The following is a 20937-nucleotide window of genomic DNA, read 5'->3' on the forward strand; positions in this document are numbered from 1 at the left end:
CTTATCTATATTTAAAATTTTTGAATTTTCAATTTTTAAATTGATACTTGTAACTCATTTTTTTTAAATTTTGTTGAGAACTTAATTTTTATTAATTCAATCTTATGTGATCTAATTGTCACGCTCCCTTTAAATTTTAAGAAGCTGCTTTAATAAAATTAAAAAGGCTAAAATGCATTTTATCGTTTAATTTTATGCACTACTTTATTTTAGTTATTTAATTTTGTAAAGTGTATTTTATTTTTATAATCAAAAAATTTCATCAACAAAAAAATTCTTACATTAAACTTTGAAATATTGAAAAAGTATTCTCAAATATTAATATATTGAGTTTAATTTTTTAAAATAATAATGATTGATTAAAAATAATCATTTAAAATTAATATTTTTGGAGTTATAAAAAAAACTAAAAAATGAGAGGCCAAACTAAAATCTTATATAAAATTAAATGACAAAAAATAATATATAGAAAATGACAATAAAATCTCTCTAAAATATATAAATAACAATTTAGTCTCTCAAGATGTAATAATTTTTTTGAAATCCTTAGAAACTTTTCTGTTATTAATGAATTTATATAAATTACTCAAAATGCCCTTATTGAAAATAAATAATTAACAAATTTTATTTAAATATTCACAATTTTTTTATTATATTTGCAATAATGTAACATCAACTTACAACTTCGTATGTTAATTTTTTTTACTGTTACATTATTGCGAATATAAGAAGAAAATTTGTGAATATTTAAACAAAACTTATGAATCATTTATTTTCAACAAGGACAATTTAATAATTTATATAAATTTATTAATAACAGAAATGTCCTCAAGGAATTTAAGTAGATTATGGCATTTTGAGATATCAAATTATTATTTATATGTTTCAAAAAGATTTTATTATTATTTTCCCAAATATATATCTAAGTCAATTAAAATTTGAAGTACTGTTATAAGATTGCCTTTTTTTTATTCATCATCATCACCGCCCTACCATGGCCACCAGCAGCGTTGGAGCTAGCCACTTGCATATTTGGCATAAAATTGAGCCATCTAATTTACTTTGATCATATGAGGCATGTATTTATGTAAATTTGAAAAAAAACGTAAATAAAATTTAATGTTTAATTCGTTAAATAAATAATAAGATGGTTGTAAATTTCAAAAGATCATTGCCATACATGTGTTTGCTATAACATATAAGTGAGTTGCGAATTTTAAAAGAATACCTGTAAATTGGTTATTTCTCTTTATATCACACACTTTTAGGTAGCGTTTGATTAATAAATTGGATTTTGATTTAAGATTTACATTTGAAATTTATGTATTTAAAATATTTTATTTAGATAATTTAAAAAAAATTAAATGAAGAAGATCCAGAGAGATGAACTAAAATTCAAAAAAAAATTAGAAATGACTAGTTTATTTTAATTTTTTAATCGATAAGAGATGAGAAAAAAATGAAAATAATAAAAATATTAATAATGAAAATACAAAAAGAACAAAATATTTGAAATAATTAGAATTTCAAATAATTAGAATATAAAGGGAATTATAATCTACAAATAAATTATAATTTGAAATAAATTTAAATTTGAATCAAATCTAAATTTATAAATTTTTATGTATCTAAATGAGGGATTTTGTTTAAATTCAAATCCAAATTCAAATCCTTTTTAATCCAAACACACTACATATTTTCTTAGCATCCATTTGGCTCATAGATTAAGATCACTTTCAACAATTTCTTTTTCGTCATAAGGAATTAGGAATAAAATTGTAGCTTCCAACTTTCTTCCTAGAACATCAGATGATGGAATAAAAAAAATAATAATTTTTTTATAGGTACCATCTCTTTTATTTTGATTTTTCTTTTGAGCAATTAGCCAATTACAATATTTTGGATTTGAATCAAATAAGTGCCTTAAATTCACTCACTTCATGAGTATTCTGTGGAATACAATAACAATTGTTTGATTTAATTAGATAATTGTAAGAGATTTTATCATATAATACTCATAAAGTATCAAGTTTCAAATTGTTGAAAGAAACAACATATGTGAGAAGTCCCTTAATCCTGATGATTGCTTTAATATTCTTTTAAGGAAAATGTATCTTGATAATTTTTAATTATTGTTAAAATTCAATAGCTATAATTAAAACACTTATTAAATAAGTAGGTTTAGGCTACTTACCAAATCCAAATCAAATATTTTGGAGCTTGCACAATGATTAGAAATTTTAATTTGTTTTTTTGGGTGAATTCTTGTATATGCCCCATACTCTCATTCCAATATATATCCTTGTTTTTGCTATCCTTTTCCCCCCGAAGTGAAATCTTTCATTTTTATTTGTGATAAATTTTACCCCTCAATTATTATTTGTTGAAAAAAGGATCCATATATATATATATATATATATTTAAAAAAGGTAAAATGAGTTATGCAATAGAATAGGTCTAAGAACAATACTAGAATTATTAAAACACCTAAATGAACAAAAAGCAAATTTGGAAATTAAGAAGCTAATATCATAATCAAGAGCCTCCATAATGAGATGTCTTTGTTGAAGGATTCAAAAATTTTCACAGATGATACCAAAAGAACTAGAGCTATGAGAGGATGAAAAGTTTTTGTTAGCAATTCAGTAAAGTAACAACCGAAAACATTGTGAGGCAAATAGAATATTATGAAGTTCTTGATTGTTAGCCAAATAGAAGCTTGACAAAAAGTGTTGCCTTGACTCTTGAATTTCTTCAACCACACCTTTCAGCTATTACAAGTAATCAAAAACTGAGAAGAAGTGGATTTTTGTAGCACATGATTTGATAATTAATTTGCTTGCTGTCCTGAAGAAGAGGGCCAAATGCAAACATAAGTTAGATAATGAACAATGCTTGCAAATTCCTTGATTACCTTTTGTGGATGAGTAATGATTCCGTTTATGATGAAGAGCTTCATTCTTTTTCTACCATATCAAGTGTAGTAAAATTATTATTTTCTTGACAACATCTAGCTACTTCTTCTGGACCAATGAAGGAAGCACAGAACACAACTAATTGATCATGGCAACATGTGCAATCTTTGAGGAATGGATAGATAAAGTTCCAAACCATAGGTTCCAAGCAAAAGGGCTTGGACAAAACACATGTTCCACGTATTCATCCACTGAACATCTAAAGACACAATGATATACAACGTTGAGATGGTAATGCTGCAAGCTATTGCCAATAGGTAAATTAGAATGAATTAATTTCCAAATAAAGAGAATGAGCTTGAGGGGTAATTGGATTTCCCAGACAAAGTTCATATGTGAATTAGCAACTGCAAGAGAACCTCTAACATCTTATATCCAAGTTTAACAGTGTAGGAACCATCAAAGCTTGCAGACAAGACCAGACAGTCTGGTTTATCATAATAGGAGACCGTGATAGATAAAATCTTAGCAGCAGTTTCATTATTACAGAGTTGCCCCACCAGGAATGTGTTCCGTGGAGAAGAACACCAATTGGAGGGTTGCTGAATGGGAAGTTGCCTCACCAGTTTCATTATTGTATTCCAAACAACACATTCTCATACTATGATCAAATATTAGACACCACGACTATGCTTGGGCTGTTCTTGCTAGATATAATTGAAATCGTGGGGAGATTGGCCTTGATGTTTACTTCTCCATGGCACGAGGGAATGCATCTGTACATTCTATGGAAATGACCAAGTGGTTTGACACCAATTAGTGAGTAAAATATTTATTTGTTTATTTATTTTTTATGTGGAATAATGTGGGACACTAAGTAGCTTCTGCATGAACGCAATTGATAGAAGCCTTGAAAAGTATCTGTATCCTTATTTTTCATATAATAATTGGGTGAATGAAACTGAAAAGGTTAGTTGATATGGAAAATTTTGCGATGTATATTATTCAGATTTGGAAGATCATGGGGAAGAAATATTTGAAATCCACGCATCAGGATTGAAGTTTGTTATATGGATTATATTTTATTGTAATCTTGTTGTATATCTAAAAGAAACAATTTAATTCAGTAAAAAAAAAGGGAAATAATTCAATTGCAACTGCCATTCCAAATATTGTCCACTTGAGTGATATATCCAATTGTAAACACAGTGATTCTAGCAATTTTGGTTTATTATTTTTTAAGTTGAGCAAAATTATAATCTCTTGTGGCACAGTCATTACATTGTCCCTGAATTCGGTCCAGATGTTAAGTTTTCCTACACCTCACACAAGGCTGTGGATGAATACAACGAGGCCAAAGCTGTAAGTTCCCAGATTTCCTTGGTTCATGAGGTGTTATTGTGTGGATGAAAATTGATAGGTCATTTTAAACTTACACTATCAAATGGTTATTGCATTTCATTTTAAGAATATGATTTTATATCTAAATGAATTGTGGAAGCAAAGAGAATGCCAGAATCTGTTTTACTAGAAATGCTTGTAATGCCCATCTTGCAGCTAGGAATTGATACTGTACCAGTTCTTGTGGGACCCGTATCCTACTTGTTTCTGTCAAAACCATCCAAGGGTGTTCAGAAATCTTTTTCTCTTCTCTCCCTAATTGATAAGATCCTTCCCGTTTACAAGTTTGTATTGCCTTAACTCCAATGACAAATATGCAAGTATTATATATGATGACTACTGCATTCATACTTCACAATTTATTGAAGGGAAGTTGTGACTGAACTGAGATCAGCTGGTGCTACTTGGATCCATTTTGATGAACCCTTGCTGGTCAAAGATCTTGACGTTTCACAGCTACAAGCATTTTCTTATGCCTATGCAGAGCTTGATTCAACTTTATTTGGTCTGAATGTTCTTATGGAGACATACTTTGCTGATGTTCTTGTTGAAGCATACAAAACACTTACCCCTTTGAAGCTTGTAACTGCATATGGATTTGACCTTGTTCGAGGGACAAAGACTCTTGATTTAATAAAGGGAGGATTTCCATCGGGAAAATTTCTGTTTGCTGGTGTAGTTGATGGAAGGAATATTTGGGTCAACAATCTTGCATCTTCCCTGAGTACTTTGCAGGCTCTTGAAGATGTTGGAAAGGGTAATTTATTGTTTATTGCATTCTGTATACTAGCTAGAAGCTAAAAGGTTCATTAATCATTATCATTTTCTCCTGCAGACAAGGTTGTAGTCAGCACAACTTGTTCTCTTCTTCATGCTGCTGTTGGTCTGGTGAATGAGACCAAGTTGGACCAAGAAATTAAGTCTTGGCTTGCATTTGCAGCACAAAAAGTAGTTGAGGTTAATGCCTTGGTCAAGGCATTGTGTGGACAAAAGGATGAGGTGCACATTCCTAGCTATGTTTTTTTTTTTTTTTGGGTTAAAAATTTAAATCTAGCTTTTACTTGGAATTCCAATTGGTCGGTGGCCTGAATATTTGGGTCCTAGGTTGTTTATTTGATAAGAATCTACAATGGAACCGAGAAAACCAGTTTTTATCTTGCAGATACTCACTGTTTCAATGCTAAAACTTGCTCAAACCAATGTGTTGCCTTTTTGTGGTTGTTTTTCTAGATATGCTCTATCACCGAGAATTTTCATCGGATTTCTGTTCACCCTGCTGTTATGTTGAGATTTTTGTATTGAAAACAAACCTATTATATCATTTTGATAATTCTCTCTTTTTTTGTTTCAGCAACTTCCCCACCTAGTGGAATAAGGCTGCTTCTTGTTGTTGTTGTATTATTAAACTGTTAATGTTTCTTTTTCTTTACTAAGGTTGCTGCTTTGAAGGGCTCTGATCACCGTAGGGCTACAAATGTAAATGCTAGGTTGGAAGCCCAACAAAAGAAAATGAATCTTCCTATTCTTCCAACTACCACTCTTGGATCTTTCCCTGAGACTGCAGACCTTAGAAGAGTGCGCCGTGAATATAAGGCCAACAACTCTGTATTTTGGTCCTTTTCTTTTGTTGCATTCCAAATCTGGTTGCTTTAACATTTTTCATTTAAACTGGTATATCTACTTTGTTATTAGGATCTCTGGGGAAGAGTACATCAAATTTATGAAGGAGGAGATCAACCAAGTTGTTGAGCTCCAGGAAGAACGGGACATTGATGTTTTGGCACATGGAGAGCCGCAGGTAAGAAGCGTAAGTTTTGTTAAATTGGCAATTTAATGAGGACATCAATATTGTGAAAATGTTATTCAAATTGTCATTACTGTTGTGAAAATGATTTCCCAACTCAGGGAATGACATGGTTGAATACTTAGGAGAACAATTGTCTGGTTTTGCTTTCACTACCAATGGATGGGTTGAGTCTTATACGAGTCTCGCTGCGTCATATCTATGGTGATGTAAGCCGTCCCAAGCCCATGACAGTCTTCTGGTCTTCAATGGCTAAAAGTCTGACTAATCGACCTATGAAAGGAATGCTTACCGGTCCAGTCACCATTCTGAACCGGTCCTTTGTAACAGATGACCAGCCTAGGTCTGGCATTAAACAGCTCTGGCTACTCCTTAAACAAATTGCATTGTGGTATACCTGGTTAGATTAATATTAACCATCCGATTTTAGGTTTGAGACCTGCTACCAGATTGCTTTGGCCATCAAGAATGAGGTTGTGATCTCGAGAAAGCTGGTATTTCTGTCATCCAGATTGATGAAGCTGCTCTAAGAGAAGGATTGCCTCTAAGGAAGTCTGAAGAGGCTTTTTTTATCTTAACTGGGCGGTTCATTCATTCAGGATCACCAACTGTGGTGTTAAAGACACTATACTACATTACAGCCTTTTTTTACTCAATATATCCTGGAGTCTACTTCCATTTAATAGGTTACCATAGGGCAAATTCAAAAAAAAAAAAAAAAAAGAAGTCGCAAACCTCAAATCTTCTCTGCTAGAATGGTTCAGAGAGCTTAAAAGAGGCTTATATGAGTGGAGGAACCTGTTGATTTTTTATTATTCCAAGTTTGTAAAGATTAAGACCCCGTTTTCAGGAAGTGCTTTTTTACTTTAAAGTACTTTTCAAATGTAAAATGTTGTTTGAATAAAATATTATTAAATCAAAAATACATTTGAAATGTCCTTGAAAGCTTATTTAGCTAATGTAATCCATGTTTGCTTTTAACTTTGATAAATAGACTTTTATGACAAAACAATGTATCTTTTTACTTTAAAACGTACTCATTTCTTTAGCAAATGTTTTCTATTATTCATCATTATTTTATTATAAATGTTTTGCCAACTTTTCTAATTTTACATTATTTTATACATTTTTTATTATATATATTATTCAAAATAAAAAATGTATATTATATATAATTTTTTATTTAAAATTTTAATCACCTTTTTTAAACATTTCTAGTATATTAAATTTGTATAACAAAAATTATAATTTATTATAGATCAATATCTTTTTTTGATAATCATATATTTAAAAGTACATTTTACTATACATAATCGAAATAATTTTTAATTTATCAAACTGACTTTTAAAAAATATATTCAAATAAAATTTTGTTATAACAATTAATTTTTATCAAATTAATTTTTAATAAATTGACTTTTAACTAATAAAAAACTAAACAAACAATAAGAGTCCATTGGATTAACTTACTTTTGGCTTTTATAAAGTACCTTTATAATTTTTTGAAAGCCAAACGTTGTTTGAGTACAAACCACATTTTATAATGGCCATTTGAAAAGTCTCTAATAGCATACTTGCTCAATATACATACCTGTTTGAATTTTAGTTAGGTATAATTAATTATAAAAATAATTAATTAATATGATTGATTTTGATTATAATTAATTATGTTATAACACAATATGTTTTGGATACTATTCTTTTGAAATTAATTTTAACTGTATAAATTACCATAAAAGATATTGTTTTTCAAAATTAAATTATTGATAAAGTTATATTTAATCTTATTAAATTTGTTAAACTTTATTTAGGAAGTAAAATATATTATTTAATAATAAAATTGAATTTATAAACAATTTTTCATAGTTTATTTCAAAACGTGATTCTGATTCAATAATCAATTGTAATTGATTTTGATTTCAGTTGGCTGTTTGGATAATTTTTGTGTATAATATAGATTATTTGGCCCAAAAATCAATTATGCACTCAATCCAAACAAGCTAGTATTTGTTGCTTTCGAAACTGAATTTGGATGTTCACTTTGAAAGTTAATGCCTGTTATACTTTGTTGGGCAGATACATACCCACATGTATATGTGCTACTCAAATTTCAATGATATCATTCTCTCAATCATAGATATGGATGCTGGTGTGATTTCCCTTGGGAACTCCACATCGATGAGAAATTACTTTCAGTCTTCCATGAGGGAGTGAAATGTGGTGCTTGTATTGGCCCCGGCGTCTATGATATTCACTCACCAAGGATCCCTCCTACAAAAGAAATTGCTGACAGAATCAACAAGATGCTTGGAGTTCTTAAGAACAACATTCTTTGGGTCAACCCTGACTGTGGCCTCAAGACTCGCAAATACTCTGAAGTTAATCGTGCTCTCACCAATATGGTTGCTGCAGCCAAGCTTATTCGCAACCAACTTTCTTGTGCCAAGCTTGGCAGCAACAAACTTTTAGCAACGAAAGACTTTTGGCAGCGATTATGTTTATTGTCGTCAACAACTATTAGCGACAAGATTTTTTATGGCGACCCTTTGGTGATGAAAAATCACCGTTAAAAACTTTTAATGATGACTTTTAGAACTTTTGATAGTGACAAAAATCATTTTTTTTTATAGTGAAGTGAATTTAAAATGACCCAAAAAGTCAAGTCTTTTGAACTTTCTTAAGCTTGGTTTGTATGGAAGAAAAAGTGAAAAGAAAATAGGAAGATGAGAAAACTAGGAGGAAGAATATCCAAAAATAGTAAACTTCTTTTACTATTTTAAAGAGTTTTTTTTTAGTTTTCTTTTCTTCTTATTTTTATCCACATTCAAATGAGGATTAAGTAAATTATTGTATGTAGCGCTGTTAAAAAGAGACACAGAAATATATGCAAGTAAAGAAGTGGACATGTAAACTCCAACATTTACTTGTCACTTTCTGTCTCTTACTTTATTGCGGCACTGTTGAGGATCCTAAATTGACTGAGTCACCATTTTGTGGTCTAGTGTTCATGTTGTGAAGTAAACAAAATCTGGTTTCAATCTTCAAGTCGTTCTTGTATTTGTATTTGGTCTATTTTCTACTTGGATGAAGAAATGGATATAAACATATAATATTGGAAAAATTAAAATCAAAGACTACTAGAAAGAGTTAATAATGCTGCAGATCAAATGATTTTGATATTACTTTACAAGATTAAAGAACTTAAATGTAATTAAAGTTTGTTATGAAAAGATAAAACTATCTCTGATATATATTTGTTGTGATAGGGGAATTAATTACTGTTAAAATGAAAATGAAACTTATATTTTTTTTAAAATTATTATCAATTTCTTTCTATTTATATTTTGTAATTGTTAATGAAAGAACTAATAGTTATTAGAATGGAAATGTGACTTATTTTTTTATGAATAAGAACTTTTTTCACCAATTACAACACTTGTTTCTTTCCACTATCAATTTAATTTTTTGAAGTGGTTAATAAGTGAATTGATTATTGTTAAAATAAAAAAAATAAAACTTAATTTTTTCTCAAATGAGGACTTGTTCGCCAAATCATAACACTTTTTTTCTCCATTATCAAGTTAATTTTTTAGAGTTATTAATAAGGAATTAATTATTGTTAAAATAAAAATGAAACTTGTTTTTTTTTCCAAATGAGCTGTTGTTAAAAGAGTATATATATACATATGACTATATGAGGGAGAGTTTTGTCTTTTCATAATAAATTTTAATTCAATTTAAGTCCTTTGATTTTGAAGAATAATATCATAATCATTTGGTCTTATAGCACAATAATTATCTTTAGTGGTCATCAATTGTAAATTTCCCTATAATATACTAATCTGATCCTATTTACATGTTTCACTAGTATCAAATAAAAATCTTAAAACTCATTAACTCTATCTTAAAATTTAATATGTTTCAACTTTGCCCCTAGTAAATTGACACTTCAATAACATATTTTTTTTCTAATATTCAATAGAGGGTGAAAGAGAAAATTTATAATAAAAATTTAATAATGTAATCATAAATAGAACTAAAAAAATCATTCCCTTTATAGACCAGAGGGAGAACCTCTTTTGTTGGCGTCCTCACAGGGAACCTGTTAATGTTCCGTCTTTTATATAAGTCACACCGATTTATATAAGACTAAAAGAGTTCATTAAAATTAGTCAGTGCTCTTGAACTTTCAAGAATTGCAAAAAATTACCACTTTAAATTGCAACTACATTTTAATTATATCTCAATTAATTACATTTTATTCTTTTTTTGTGTTTTTAATTTTGATTATTATTTTTTACAAAATGACGGGCGAAAAATTTATATAATTTCACACTTTGATTTATTTAAAATACAAATATTCAAATTTAACCACCCAAAAAGAGGCCTTATCATGTCACCTCACAAGCACAAAATATCTGCCCATCTGAGAGGAAAAACTTGCATTATATTGCACAAACTTGTAATATGAGTTAGTTAAAAGTTGTTTATATTTGTACAAGAAAAAGAAAAACCATATGTACGAGAAAAAGAATAAAGAAAGGAGCTAAAGAGACATATTCATGAAGAAGATGATAACATCATCTCACATTTATTTATAACAAATAATAAAGGCACTTGCAATTAATATTGAAGGTTATTAATTGAAGTGAGGAAATGAATTAAATATTTTACAATTATTAACCTCGGAACTTGGAAATTACTCCAAGAAATGACCTGAATGCTTGCTGAACGTATATCGCAAGCACCACACCGAACAGGATGAGAAGGATGATGTTCACCATATTCTTCGGCTTCTTAAAATCCTCAGATTCAAAAGAAGATTTCAAACTTATCGTGTAATCCAAAACCCTAGTTTTTGTTCTCTTCATCAGTCCCTGTGGCTGGGACGACGAAGCTCTGAAACTTTCTCCATTTTTAGAAGCTATAGTTTCTGTGATGATGGTATCTTCTCAACCACGTCAGTAGTCGTCACTTTCTTCTTCTTCTTCTGCTCCTCTTCTCTTTGGCCTTGTTCTTCCTTCTGTAGATCAGAAACTTCATTTCTGGGTTTTGATTTTGCTTCTGCTTTGTCGTTTTGATCCCTTGGCTTTGATGAATCTTCTGATAACTGTGGCTTTGGGGCTTTTATGGAGAACTTGATATATAGCTTGCCACCTTCAAACTTGGCAGTGACCTCATCGGTGTCGCATTCAGAAGGAATGGAGAATTCTTTGGCGATACGACGTCGTTTGTTGTCAATTGTTTGTCGTTCACCGGTGATCCTACCGTAGGAGTTGAAGTCACTTGAACCTTCAGTTGATCTCTTCTGAACCCTTTATATATTTATTGTTGGGGAAAAACACAAAGAAAATTAAAGAAAGACGAACATTCAATGTCTTTTATTTTTTAATTTTACATTAATGTCGTTCAAAAAAAAATAATGAAGCATATCTAACTAATAGACCCTTCTAACTTGTGTATGGACCAAAAACAGAATACATACATTAGATTTAGATTAAGATACATATACTACCAATTGAAGATTCTTTGGAAATTTTTCTAAAAAAATATGTAAAGCAGCTAAATTCAACCTCTTTAATCAATCTTATACAAGTCACAAATATTTTGAAAGCAACTTGGCAATATATATACATATATATTATATACGGTGAAAATGGAAACATTTTATACTATATTAGACAGATTTGTTTAAATTCTCTAAAATTTAGCTTCGCAAATTTCAAATGATATATTATCTAAATATGTGAGAATGTTGACAATTGAAGACCATCTGAGAAAATTAATGTAAAACAAGGACCTTTTGAACGGTTCCTCGACATTTTTCAAATGTCCTTATTTTTCAAACTCCCTAAATAATATTTTCTTATATAACAAGGTCACGAAATATATTAAAAGACAGAAAAAGAAAAGGGAGGACGAAAGTGTAAGAAACCTAATTTTTAGCAGAAAGAATGACTTGTAATTTGATCATTCATACCTATCTTGGTCTATTTTTTAATAAAAAAATATTATTCTAAAGTAAATTCTCAGATTTTGTCTGAAAACGACGATTATTTTTCCTCCAAAATAAGAGAGGATATGTAAATTTAATTACCAGGTAGAGAAACCACAAGCGTTGCAGCTTTTTCATCTTTTTCCCATTGAAAATCTGGCTCAAAATCTTCATAGACACGATTGTCGCCAACAGATTGTGATCTTGAATCCATGATGATCAGTATCTGGTCTTTCTTCTTTTGCTTTTAGGGTTTTTCTCTGCTATCCCTCTGATCTTCTTCTTCTCTGAGTTTAATGGTGATCCAAAAACCCTAGCAAGTTGTGTCAATTTTATAAGCATCAAATCACCAATATACTATTATTGTTTCCTGTATAATTATATATTGTGCAAATTTCACACACACGCAAATTCTAAAGTGTTTCCTGCAATATTTGTTTTTGCTTTATTACTTTCTTGTCGTGGAAATTAAATCTTTGTTTCTCTCTGTGCTTAGGTTTCGCTTTATGAGGTTGTTGCTGCAAGAAAATATATATGCTTTCTTTCTTTGTTTAGGACTTCATAAGGTTGTCGGCAGGTGCAGTTCACGTGAGGAAATAAGAAGAGAAAAGAAAAGGCCAAATTGGTTGTTATCACTTTTCCCCAATGCAAATCTTTCCTGCAATTATATATAATTTTCTTTCTGATTAAGGTATGAAGACTTGGGTTAAAAGAAATTACATTTATCTATCTTTACCTTTATTTTTTTAATCTTTAATAGTTTACACAATTCTTTTCTTAACCTTTCAGTCTGTTTTTCAATGATTATTAAAGGTATTTTTGTCTTACAGCCGAAGCACATAGAAGATAACATGAGCGAGGGGGGAAAGAAAGGCTAATGTGGTAATGTATCAATAGATTAGATATTTAATACAAGTTTAAAAAATCATTTTAACCACCTCATCCCAAACTTTGCAAATCTTTCTTGATCGCCTCATGGTCATTGGAATTAAGGAAAGAGAGTTAACACATTAAATAAGCTTTAAAATTAAAAAAAAATGTCAACCTTGCCCCGTTATAAAGAGAAACACAACATTTGAGGAGCATATAAAAATACTAAATTATAATTAAATTCTCCTTTTAGTAATTTATAATTGGGGTAAAATTGGAAAATATTAATTAATAACCTTATATTTGACTTATATTGAGGACTAAAGAATTTTTGTAAAAGACATTCTATAATAAATACTAGCTATGAAGTATATATTTTTCTTTGTAATTAAGGAATATGCGAAGACTTGGGTTAAAATAAATTACACATCTACCTATCTTTACCCTTTTTATGAATTAAAAAAAAAAACAGTTTACGTAATTCTTCCCTTAACCTCGCAATCTGTGTTTTTAAAAATTTATTATTAAACTTTTTTTTGTCTTACACTGGGAAAAAAATTCTTGTCATCTAAATGCTAAGAACTTAGACAGCCGTAGCACATAAAAGAGAACATGATCGAAGGAAAAAAGAAAAAAGAAAAGAAAAGAAGTAGCAAATGTCTAGTGTAGTTCAATTTTACGATTGATAAATGAAAAATTGTAAATGTATAGGAGAGCATTCTTTTTATTTTCATTGTATCAATATTGTATATATGTAATATCTATTATATCAATGTTATTCTTATTTAATATTTCCCGTCCCAAATTATAAGATACTTTTAAATAAAATTTCATATATTAATAAACTTCATTAAATATATTTAACAACCTTATCTTTTCAAAACAAAATATAAACTTTTAAAAATACTCATTATTAAATCTTGAAAAGAGAATGAATAAAAATTAATATAGAGAGGGAAAGGGTAATATTGAAATAAGCCTATTAATAAAACATTAATCTTCTCAAAGTGTCTTATATTTTGTGATATTGAATCTCCTTCAAAAGTGTCATATAATTCGAGATAAATGGAGTAATAATTGTGCTTCTATAAATGTTATTATATTTTTTTTTTATTCCATTTCCTGTATATGGAGAAAGTTGACCTAGACCCCTCTATAACTCCAGTTAATATAAATTAATTTGACTATCTCTGAACTACATACGCCACTCAATTGATATTTATTGTTATTTTTTAATTTAGAGCGCAAGAAAAATTCTCAATATGTTATTCTTATTAGTTTATTTATTTCTTTTTTATTCTTTATCAAATGATTCCTGGGCTTAGTTCAATTGGAAGTTGACTTATAAACTGCGCATTTGAAATGGAAAAATTATTAGATAGTTATCTTGTTATTTAAACTTTTAGGAGAGAAAAATGAGGGAAAAATGCTATTTTTCCTTACTTGACTGTGAAGAGGAAAGTGTGAGAGGACGAAAAAAGTGAGGAAAAATAAAATGTGGGATCAACATATTTGTACTTCCAGTTTTTTCTTTGAATGTGAAGAGATTTTGGGAGAGAAAATTTTAATTTAAATTTACTCACCAATTTTCAAATTCTATATTTATAGTATAGTTACATTTTAATCATGAACTTTTTTTAAATAAGTACTCTCTTCGTTTAAAAATATAAACCATTTTTAACCGAATCTCATCTTCAATAAAGTAGTTATCTACTTTCAAACTAATCTTATCTTTTCATATTCACCTCTTTTAAACACCTTACAATAAATATAAAGTCATTATTAATAGGGACATTTTTGAAAAAAAAAACAATAATTATACCTTGAAAGACTAAAAATGCCTTATATTTTTAAACATCTAATTTTCAAAAAATGCCTTACATTTTTTAACAGAGGAGAGTAGAATATTTAATTCATAGATTAACTAGACAAATGTTAATTCTAAATTTTCAGTTAATTTTCTTATATTTGGTTGTAATTTTAAAATTTCAAGATTATCATATATCTAATAATTTAATAAATAAAATTATAAATTGAATAAAATAATTTTTTATCAGTATTGGATAAAATAATTTGTAATTATATTTTTATTCAATCAATGATATATGGTAGAAATAATTATGTATGTAATATGTTAAAATATTTAAAGTTTATTATATATAAATATTTTTTATAAATAATAAGGTTATTATTGTCTATATAAAATTAATAACATTTCTTTTTTTCCTATTTCTCTTGTTTAGCCATCATAATGGAAGGGAAGAAATTGCATCTCTCGACTTTTCTCTTTTCTTCATTTTCCTTACTTCTTTTCCCTGCCAGCCAAAGTACAGCATTAAAATATAATTAAAAAGTCAAAATTAATAAGATGGTTTCAGAAACTTGAGAGTTATATACTATGAACGCTCTTCAATTATAGAAAAGTTTAGAACATATGCCTTAAGTTTATTTTTTTGAAAATAACAATAAATGATACAAAAAATATCATTTGAATCTAACGATATTGTGGTTAAAAAGCTAAAAAAATACTTTATAAAATTAAGGGACTAAATTAAAACTTTAATATAGGTACAATTTAACCATTAATTAAACTAATTTAGCATTTTTTGGGTCTAGTTTAGGATAATAACTAGCTCATCAGTTTTATGGCTTGGCATAGAGCTCATTGGTTTTGAAATTACATTTATTATTAATTTTAATTTTTTACAAGATGACAGTAAAAAATTTATTTAATTTCACAACTTGATTTATTTTAAATAAAAAAATATTCAAATTTAATTTGATATATATAATAATAAAGCTAAGACCATTAGAGTTTATTTAAAAAAAAAAAGCTAAGACAGTACCATTAGATTATCTTTATATAATGAAATGAAATGTACTCATGACACACCAGATTTAAATATACGTCTGGAAAAAATAAAAAAGCTTGCTATACTTGTGGAATTAAAGCAATCTTAAAATAAAAGAATGATAATGTAATGAAAGTATATGAATAATTAAATGATTTGGTATTTGACAATGATCAATATCACAACACACAAGTCTATCTTAAACACAAATTAATTGAGATCAGAGAACATCACGATAATTCCAAAGAGATATGACTTGACTACTCACTTTTTTTTTCTCTTTATTTTTATTATCGAAACAATTAATTAAGTTCTGGATGAATTATAGCTCCTGGTGGGTTTTGGATCCTCCAAAAGATGACTTGACTAAGTGTTTGAGATAGAGCCCAAGCAAAAGAACCACAAGAACAATCGCAAGCTTGTTGATCACTGTCTTTTGCTTCTTGAGCTCTCCAACCAAGCCAACAATGGCGTCCTTATAATCCTGAGCCTGCATAGAACCCAATACTCCTTCAGAAAATGATGATGATGATGGCCTTCTGGATTCTTCTTCTTTCTTTTGAAGATGTCTCTGATCTGTTTCTGGTGCTTTAGCTTTCTGGCTTTTTCTTCCTCCACCAATCCTTTCCCTGTTGGATTCATTTGTGTTAATAATTGTATAAGATTGGGCTATGAATTAATTAAACAAGTATATATAGATTTGATGTGATTTAACACGATATATATATATGTAAATTATTTTATAATTCATTAAAAATTTAAAAAATATATGCAATTTCATTAATTTAACTTGTTTATCAGTAATATATAATTTTTTTTATGAAGAATGAGTAAGTTTCAATTTCTAAATTATAATTAATTTAATTTAAAATGTTTCCCTCTTTAATTTCCCTTCATTCATTTCCGAAAATCTATAATATATACTCCTCCCGTTCTTATTGTTAGATGTTTCACTTTCAAGCATTTTCACGTAAATTAAAAAAAAAATTTTTACATAGATTTATTTGTCAAAAAAAGTATAAGTACCCTCTATTCATCTTCCTTTTTTGTGTGAAAGATAGATCATAAAAGATTGGCTCAAGCCATGGGACCGCTATTAAAATTCTGAGTATAAAAATTAATGATATGATACTTCATAAATTTGACCCATTTTATCTTTTAAAAAAGAGATTATTGATTAATAATACTTTCTTATTACCTTCTAAAAGAAAAAATAATAATAAAATCTTTCTAAATTATATAAATAATAATTTGATCCTTCAAAATGTTAATTTTAATAAAGTTCCTATGACCCTCTTTGTCAATAAATTTTGAAATAAAAAAATAATTTTACTTTTATTAAAATAATAAGTTCTAATCACAACTTTTATTTAAAGAATAATTACTTTTATTCTATAAATTATAAAAATTAAAACAAGAAATTACAACTTATCAAAAAAGATAAAATAGTATTTTAATTTAAAATTTATTAAAAAAAGGATCATTAAAGATTTCAATAGAATCATAATATTTTAAAAGATTAAATTATTATTTATATAATTCAGAAGGATTTTTATTATTATTTTTTTCCTCTAAAATGTGTTGGCAATACCAAGAAAAAAAAAAAACGAAAACGAAAACATACCTTGAGAAATGTCCTTCTCCTTGGCTTGTTGCTTCTCCTCTTTTGGTGGTTCTTTCTCCTTCTGTTCTATCTTTGGCTGATCCCTTGTTTCTGGCTTCTTCTCGATTGTTTGTTCTGCTTTTGGTTCCTCTCTTGTTCTCGGCTTTGGCGGCGAAGGTGGCGGTGGTGGAGGAGGAGGAGGTTGTTGTGTCCTAGGCGGTGGCGCCGCCGAAGGAGCTTGTTGAGTCGGCGGTGGTTGAGGCGTAACAGGAGTGATAAGTTTGGGAAATCTAACGTACAAAGTGCCTCTCTCAAACTTGGCTCCAATGTTGTTTGTGTCTGAATCTTGTGGGACTGGGAATTCCGAGTAAAAACGACGCCATATGTTGCCCTCTATTTGTCGTTCACCACTCACCCTGATCCTGCGCATTGCTGATATTTGAACCTTCAATTGGCTCCTTGAAAATCCTACAAAAGTAAATCAAAATTAGTTCAATGGTTTAAGTTAATTATTAATGGATAACACCTTCGTTGATGAGGTAAATTACACTCTATCGCATTAAGCTGTCAATTTTTTTTTTAAAAAAAAGGATTACAAAAGAGTTATGTCACGGGTCGAATGAAAACAGGTTCACAAATTATAAATTGCAAATTGTAAAAACATGCAGATTATAAAGAAAATTTTCTAAAATTGAGATCCATAATTTTTTCATTTTTCATATATTTTATCTATTTCTTTAAATTTTTTATTAAAATATTAACCAAAATATTCTTCTTTTATTTAAAAAAATTTCTTAAAATTACCAATTGCTAACTTCAAATGATCAATTTTCTTCATATTATACCCTTTTTGGATAACAATTACTACGTACACACTGATTATGGACTGACTAAATTAATAGAACTCAAACTCACTAAACTAATAAATCTAATGATTGATCTGGGCAATTGATTTGAGTAAAAATTGGTGCAACATACTAACAAATCACAATTGCCAAACATAGAAATTGAATAAAAATTCAAATAAATAATAATAAATCAAATAAATTATCATTGACTAATTAATAAATGGAGATATAATTAAAGAGCCAAATATATAAATGAACCTTCAAGCTGAAGAATGAGAGAGTTTCACTTTGTTCGTCACGAACCCAATCATGAGGAGGTTGAAAATCTTCATAAACACGATTTAGTGCCATCACTAATGAGATCTCTTTGAAGAATGAATGAAACAACTATGAAAGATTTGGTTTGGTTTCGTCGCTTTTTATAATACACAAAACAGCATTATCATGGTTCTGTGTTTTCTTTGAATTCATGTCTTCTTAGCTTCAATTCATTCCTTTTTCGTGACAAACAAATATACTTTAATTTTGATTCTTAAAGAGGGTGACTTCCACGAAGGGTAATCCATTGTCTATAGTACACCTTTAAGAAAATATATGTGCAAATTCTTTTCCTTAGAATAAGGTTCACTTTTGAAGTTATTCTTTTCCTAGGTTAGAATGATGATTTGCACCATGTTGAAACTCGTGCAAATTTTGATTAATTTTCAAGTACAAGGAGGTTAATTATCTATTATCTCTTAATTTTTTTTGAAAGAATGACAAAAAAATCCTCCTAGAACATGCAAATAATAATTAGAACCTGCGAATTGTCATAATTCTTCTTAGATACCTAGAATTCTTTCTAACATTAATAATTTTTAGTGAAATGATTAAAATACTCTCAATTTAAAATAAAAAAGTCATAGTTTTGATAAAAAATAAATATAATGACTACTTTAGTTTAATTAACGGATTATTTTTTTTACAATGGCTAAAATAAATAAGTAATTATAATACAATTTTTTTCTATGCAAATTTTTTATTTTTTAAAATTCACGTGTTGTAAATATTTGTGACTACTTTAATTTAAATAATGATTATTTTTTTGTTAGTAATGACTAAAACAAAATAAGAATTATATTTTTCCCATGTAAAATTTTTTATTCACTAAAAACCATGGTTGTAAATATTCATGACTATTTTAGTTTAAGCATCAACTATTTTCTGTAAATAATTATAACAGAAAAAATAATTACAATTTTCCCTGTGTAAATTGCTTATTCACTGAAATCTAAGTATTATAAACTATTTATAACTTTTTTAGTTTAAGTAATGATTATTTTTTCTACTAAGGACTATAACGAAACAAATAATTACTACTTTAGTTTAATTGAGAGTATTTTAATAATTTTATCAAAAATTATTACTATCAAAAAGGCCTCTAGAACTTGAGAAAGAATTACGGCCACATTCGCAAAATTTTATTGTTATTTGTATATTTTGAAGAATTTTTTTATCATTTTTTCTGATTTTTTTCTTCTTTACAACTATATATTTCTATATTTGGATGCGAGTATTAGAGACTCTAAATATATTTGTTTAAGCTACCTAAGGAAAATTTTAAACGGAGAGGTTTTAAAAAATCAGCATATATTTTAAAAAAATTTAAAAACCATTAAAAAATTGTTGTATTATTTATTTAAAATTAAAATTATTGTTTCCTCTTTTTTTTTTTTTCAACACAAAGGTAAAGGCAAGCACAACCAGAAAGGGATCAAAGATCAAGATCAACAGCCGCATTTGTCCCCTCATACAAGACATGATGCAGAAACTTTTTAGCACTTGTAAGAGGTTCTAATGTTTTTTTTTTTTTTAATACAGAGTCAAATATATTAGAAGAAAGTACAAGATCAGATACATTAATACAATACATTACTAGGGAGACTATGCTATCAGGGGATGAAAGGTCTGGGTAAAATTTCAACGAAGAGATATTTAAAAGAGTGAATCAGCTTCTTGATCTCATTCATGAAAGTCTCAAATGCACTTGCCGCTCTGCATTTTCTGAGAAGAAATCTCCTTGCCTTGGATGAATGAAACAGAGAGTAAGGTCGGAGAAGCCTGGTGGTCAAAAGAAAGAAAGTTCATAGTTGATTCATTCTTACTGTAAGAGTCCCCCCTATTGATTATCTGGAAATCCTTGGAAACAATGAATTTGCATGAAGTGTCTTTCCATTTGCTCCATATTTCCAAGATTTTGCTATCCAATGATAAGAATATCAATTTGATAATAGTATCCAATGATCATAAGATAAGGCCTTTCTGCAGCAAGCGAGAATGAATTCTCTTCCATCATTGATTGGTCTGATTTTTTTTTTTTTTTGGCAACATGCTTTGGTCTGATTTTAGGTTAAAAGGTAATGCAAACCAAATGTTCTAGACAAGAAACAGAAGAAGGCATGTCGAGGTGTCTTCTCAGTGTGACAAAAAAAAAAAAAAACACAAAGGTCAAAAGAGTTCAGGTGATGCTTCTGAGGATATTTATCTGAAGTTGGCACGCTTGTCTTGACACCTTCCAAGCAAATAAAAATTACTCTCAAATTCAAAGGTAGTTGAAGCTTCCATTAACAGATCCCAAAGCTCGGAGTTTGTATCAGACGAGACTTGCTG

General features: G+C 28.6%; 1 protein-coding gene and 2 pseudogenes across 2 annotated transcripts; 1 reads left to right on the forward strand and 2 right to left on the reverse strand.

The window, feature by feature from the left end:
• The first annotated feature begins 3185 nt into the window (after positions 1-3185).
• LOC129317341 (5-methyltetrahydropteroyltriglutamate--homocysteine methyltransferase 1-like) lies at positions 3186-8690 on the forward strand (annotated as a pseudogene).
• A 1989-nt stretch (positions 8691-10679) lies between these two features.
• LOC129319025 (inactive protein RESTRICTED TEV MOVEMENT 2-like) lies at positions 10680-12419 on the reverse strand (annotated as a pseudogene).
• A 3556-nt stretch (positions 12420-15975) lies between these two features.
• On the reverse strand, positions 15976-18656 carry LOC129318994 (inactive protein RESTRICTED TEV MOVEMENT 2-like). Of its 2 annotated transcripts, none has more exons than XM_054964026.1 (3): positions 18547-18656; positions 17462-17908; positions 15976-16466 (listed from the first exon to the last, which is right to left on the reverse strand). In XM_054964026.1, exons 2-3 carry the CDS (start codon positions 17868-17870, stop codon positions 16264-16266), a joined length of 612 nt encoding a protein of 203 aa, XP_054820001.1. In that variant the 5' UTR covers positions 17871-17908; positions 18547-18656; the 3' UTR covers positions 15976-16263. The 2 variants fall into 2 exon arrangements, with proteins under 2 accessions (XP_054820001.1, XP_054820000.1); XM_054964025.1 differs by having other exon boundaries at positions 18576-18652.
• Between the last annotated feature and the right edge of the window lie 2281 nt (positions 18657-20937).

The sequence above is a fragment of the Prosopis cineraria genome, unplaced genomic scaffold (assembly GCF_029017545.1).
Source record: "Prosopis cineraria cultivar Desert tree isolate PC_DT_omini unplaced genomic scaffold, ASM2901754v1 PC8, whole genome shotgun sequence".
Classification (NCBI taxonomy): Eukaryota; Viridiplantae; Streptophyta; class Magnoliopsida; order Fabales; family Fabaceae; genus Prosopis; species Prosopis cineraria.